Source organism: Numida meleagris, chromosome 3 (assembly GCF_002078875.1).
Source record: "Numida meleagris isolate 19003 breed g44 Domestic line chromosome 3, NumMel1.0, whole genome shotgun sequence".
Taxonomy (NCBI): Eukaryota; Metazoa; Chordata; class Aves; order Galliformes; family Numididae; genus Numida; species Numida meleagris.
The window spans coordinates 97,764,505-97,769,707 of NC_034411.1; the positions used below are offsets into that span (position 1 = coordinate 97,764,505).

General features: G+C 46.6%; 1 protein-coding gene across 1 annotated transcript; it reads left to right on the forward strand.

Moving 5' to 3' along the window:
• KCNF1 (potassium voltage-gated channel modifier subfamily F member 1) lies at positions 760–3,483 on the forward strand. The gene has a single exon (XM_021393050.1). It carries the CDS (start codon positions 1,436–1,438, stop codon positions 2,897–2,899), a length of 1,464 nt encoding a protein of 487 aa, XP_021248725.1. The 5' UTR covers positions 760–1,435; the 3' UTR covers positions 2,900–3,483.

The window sequence follows — 5,203 nt, forward strand, 5'->3', positions numbered from 1 at the left end:
GAAAGGTTCGTGGTCTCTGCTTGGTTCTTAATGACATGGGTACAAATCAAGGACAGGCAGAGAGAGCTGGGGCTGCTCACTGTGGAGAAGAGAAGGCTCCAGGGAAACCTGAGAGCGGCCTTTCACTATCTAAAGGGGGCTGTAAGAGAGAAGGGACAGACTCTTTAGCAGGGTCTGTGGCGATAGGACAAGAGGAAATGGCTTCAAACTAAAGGAGTGGAGGTTTAAATTGGATGTAAGGAAAAAGTTTTTACAGTAAGTGTGGTGAGGCACTGGCACAGGTTGCCTGAGATGTGTGGGGTGCCCCATCCCTGGAGGCACTCAAGGTGAGGCTGGATGGGGCTCTGAGCACCTGATGGAGCTGTGGGTGTCCTTGTTCACTGCAGAGGAGTTGGGCCAGATGGCCTTTAAGGGTCCCTTCCAACTCAAGCAATTCTGTGTTTCTATGATTCTATGAAGCCAACAGTAACTCAGAGTCCTGGCAAGGAATTACTCTACACTTGCACCAGAGCAAGATTTATCTGGGTATTTATTCCAAAACACCATTTTTTTCTCTGACTTCTACCATCAGAAGAAATTGACTGTATTTCCCATAGAAGCATTGTACTGCAGCTCTGAATTCCTTTACAGATTATCATGTATTGTATTTAAGACACGTAAAAAAAAATCAGGTGCACGGCAGCTTGGAAACCCTTCCTCTCGCAGGCGTGCGGGCGTATAAATAGCCGGGTGCTGCTGCAGCTGGTGCTTTGCCGGGTTTCGCCGGAAGAGGGTAGGGTTGGGAAAGGAGCTCAGCCCCATTGCGTTGGGAAACAGCGAGGGGAAAACAAGCCCAAGTTTCTGCTCTGCACACTCGCACCGACCGTGTGCGGGAGTCAGCAGGGAAACTCGGGAGGACCTTAAAGTAAAAAGAGAACGGAAAGAGAAAGCCCAATCAAAAAGCAGCTTTCTTAGGGAAACATCGAAGAGGGAAACGGCAACAGTTTTCTGCGGGCTCGCCCTCCCCGAGAACTGTCAGTCACTTTGCAGTAAGCAGAGCACAGGATTTCTTTCTCAGCCGTGACTTCCATCCTGTGAATAAATAGCACTTTAGAGAGAGAATGGGACCCGAAAAGACTCTCAAGCACTGAGCAGAGGGGTGAGTTTTACCGAATGGCTTCTTCTCTTTCCGATCCGCTGGAGCTTTCTAACCTCCTGCTTTCAGGCACGGCAGCCCAATGACTTGTCTTTTCACTGCAGCTTGTTGCATCCCTCACCAGGCTTTCCTGAGCGCAGGTCTGTGTCCGTAGCCTTTTCCCCCACCGCTCCAGGTCACTCTGGTGGCATTCGCAGCAGAGCTGACTCGCTGCCAATTTGCTTTCATGAGAAATTAAATCCACAAAGCTTTGAAACCGAACGGCAGCCTAAAAATCAGCTAGAATCCAATATCATTGAGATGGCAGGTGACTTTAGGTTTCCAGATGCGGACACAGACGTAACAGAGAAAAACGAGGCAACTGAGATTGTAGTCAATGTCGGTGGGGTGAGGCAGGTGTTCTGCAGAGATAACCTGAACCAGTATCCAGAAACACGGCTGGCAGAGCTGCTCAGCTGCCTGTCGGGGGGATATGACAGCATATTCTCCCTCTGCGATGACTATGATCCTGGAAAGAGAGAGTTTTACTTTGACAGAGATCCTGATGCTTTCAAATGCATTATTGATGTGTACTACTTTGGGGAAATTCACATGAAGAAGGGAATATGCCCCATCTGTTTCAAGAATGAGATGGAATTTTGGAAAGTGGATCTTAAATTTTTGGATGACTGCTGCAAAACTCATCTGAGTGAGAAAAAGGAGGAACTGGAGGAAATAGCCCGAAGGGTGCAGCTGATCCTAGATGACTTGGGAGTGGATGCCTCCGAAAGCCGCTGGAAAAGATGTCAAAAGTACATCTGGAAATTCTTGGAGAAGCCAGAATCATCCTACCCAGCTCGAGTGATTGCCGTTCTGTCTTTCCTGTTTATTTTGATCTCCTCGGTTGTGATGTGCGTGGGGACCATCCCAGACATGCAGGTCTTAGATGCGGAGGGGAACCGTGTGGAGCACCCAACCCTGGACAGCATCGAGACAGCCTGCATTGGCTGGTTCACCATGGAGTACGTGCTGAGGCTCATCTCCTCTCCAAATAAACTCCACTTCGCCCTATCTTTCATGAACATTGTCGATGTACTAGCTATACTTCCTTTCTATGTCAGCCTCACCTTGACCCACCTGGGAGCCAAGCTGATGGAGCTGAGCAATGTCCAGCAGGCGGTCCAGGCACTGCGCATCATGAGGATCGCGAGGATTTTCAAGCTTGCACGGCACTCCTCGGGGCTCCAGACCCTGACCTACGCTCTGAAACGCAGCTTTAAGGAGCTGGGGCTGCTCCTCATGTACTTAGCTGTTGGGATCTTTGTCTTTTCTGCCCTGGGTTATACCATGGAGCAGAGTCACCCCGATACCTTATTTAAAAGCATCCCTCAGTCATTCTGGTGGGCAATCATCACCATGACCACGGTTGGGTATGGAGACATATACCCCAAAACTACTCTAGGAAAACTGAATGCTGCCATCAGTTTTCTTTGCGGAGTGATAGCGATTGCCCTTCCCATCCACCCTATCATTAACAACTTTGTCAGGTATTATAACAAACAGAGGGTTTTAGAAACGGCTGCCAAGCATGAATTGGAGCTGATGGAGCTAAACTCAGCTGAGGGGAAAGCTGCAAGCTCCAAGAGCGAACTCGGGGACCTCGCAAGTGAGGGCAAGGAGGGCCCTTTTTATAGCAGCCGGCTAAAAGTCTCCCACAGTGACACCTTTATTCATCTCCTGTCAGAAGAGAAACACTATAGGACCAGGCTTCAAAGCTGCAAATAAACTGTGAGCTGTTGTCAGCGCTAAGCCTATAGATGGGGACAACCTGACAATCAGCTTTGGAAAGGACACGAGGGATCTGTCGGTGTTGGGAGGGAGCACTGCTTTGCTTTTCCAACGTGAACATAAACTAACCCATGGTTCCTCCATCAGCAGTTGGTAAGACTTTGCTGTTATTATCCAAAGTAAAACTGTAGGACTCCATTGAGATCAGACTGCTTATAATGATTGCATTCTGACAACAACCATTTGTAACCATTTTAAAGACTGTTCTTCCTGACCCGTAAATGTTTGATGATCTGAGTGTGCAGCATTGCCAAATCAGAGCTCTGTACCTGTAACAATAAAGAGCAACATCACACTGAGTGTGTGTCTTCCAGGCTGTGATCAGTGGCTTTGCAGCTAGGAAAATCATTTTAAAGATTAAAGCAATATTTCACTCATCGTGGATTCGGGTTTATAGCAAAACATTGCAAACACTTTCAGCCTAAAGATATTGAAAGCGTGAGCATGTACCTTGTGCTGAATAATGCAGGCAATGAATGGTTCCATTTTTGTAAAGAGTACCTTGGGGTTAGCTTTCTGGATAAGTATCTGTTCCTCTTTCAAGACAAAAAAAAATATTACTTTAAATAGTACCTGCAGCTATTTTTGGGGCAGTGATGCAAAACAGAATCAAATGCATTTTAAGAAACAAATGAAATAAACATCCGTTCTACCTTAATTACAAAATTACAATTTAGAGTTGCAGGTATCTTTCAGGAAGGCTTTATATTGCAGTAAGTTTTACAAATGTAACTTACTTCGTACTACTTTTTACTTCACTATTAAAGCAAGAGAAGTTTATAGAGAAGTTAAGGAACGGCTGGATAAGAAAGTTTAGCTCTTTGAAGGTAAAGGTGAGGAAAGTTTCGGAAAATAGTGTCATCTCCAATTGATTTAGGCTAGGACTATCTATCTGAATGAGCACATAACTAGGTTATTAAAAAAAAACAACTCAGCCCATCCATCCCTACAATAACTGTATGGTTTTGTAAATGTTAGTTTACAGAGGTAGTAGGCATTAATCAGTGTCTTATTCCCTAATGAGCATGTTAATCAACACCACTGCGTAGCTGCTGTCCTTTCCAAAAACAAGTGCTGTCTACGTAGGCATTCATTTGGCATGACTAAAGAGTGTAATACATGGCTCTTTATCAGAGAGATCCACTGAAATCAATCCATTGGGGTAGTGCTAGCTTAAAGGAGAGGGGAGAGCTGGAGGCACAGACGTGTTTATGTCCACGCTGAAAGTAAGATCCCAGCAGATTAAAGGATGAAGGTGGCTGTCCTTATTTGTTCTGCTTTACGTCAAGCAGCCCCTTGTTCAGGTGGAAAACAGCATTGTGAGCCATGACTTGTGCCTGAGACCCCATGCAGACCCTTGGGTCATTTCTCCTGGTGCATGGGCACGCGATGGGGCTGTGGCAACAGGAGGGGTGCAGAGATGCAGGGTGGGCTCTGCACCCTCTCCTGGCACCTCATTGACCCCTGGGCTCTGGTGAAGGAGGACCTGTCTGCTGGCAAATGCTGCTTTCTCCAGTGGCATCAGGGGCACAAGAGTTGAGTGGTAGCCCATGCCGGGTGACATTGGCTGGTCCTTACCACCCACTTCTAGCACTCCTCTGGAGCAGTGGCAGAGCCCTGAGACCTTTTCCCTCCCATGACCTTGCTTTTAAACCATCCCTTCATCACGTCCTGTCTTAAACACCTCAACAATTCAAAGCAACCCTTTCTCTATCAGAATCCCTCCACCAGTCTTTTTCACCCCCTGGTTCTCACTGGAGGGGAACACTCCTGCTCCTCATAGAACCATTGAGGTTGGGAAGACCACTAAGATTATTTAGTCCAACTGCTGGGGTCTTCCAGGACATAGGTGTGGTTTGCAGCCACCAAAAGTCAGCTTGGCTGGGATGCTAAGGGTGGGAGAAGAGTAAGAGTAAGGGAGTTGTGCCAGCCCTAGTGGTACGCCTCATCTATCATGGGGATGTAAAATCTTCTTGACTTCCCTCATGACACAAGAGGATCGCTGAGAGTGAATTAAGTCAGCAGAAGTGCATTCCTGAGTGAGGAAAGCGCTATGTAAATGCTAAGTGATATGTTTAGCGCTCCAAGTAACAAATCTTCAATGCTGCGCTTTGCCATTTATTTAATGTGACATTAAATAAAAAAAAAATTGAACCTCTCTTATCAGAAAAAAATTTATTGCTGTATTTCCCCATGGAGTTTTGCCTTTCAGCACCAGGGTCTGCCTAAGCCTGAGAAGAG

What these genes read in the sequence shown, in the direction of transcription:
- KCNF1 (XM_021393050.1), top strand. Translation starts at nt 1,436, where the DNA reads ATGGCAGGTGACTTTAGGTTTCCAGATGCGGACACAGACGTAACAGAG.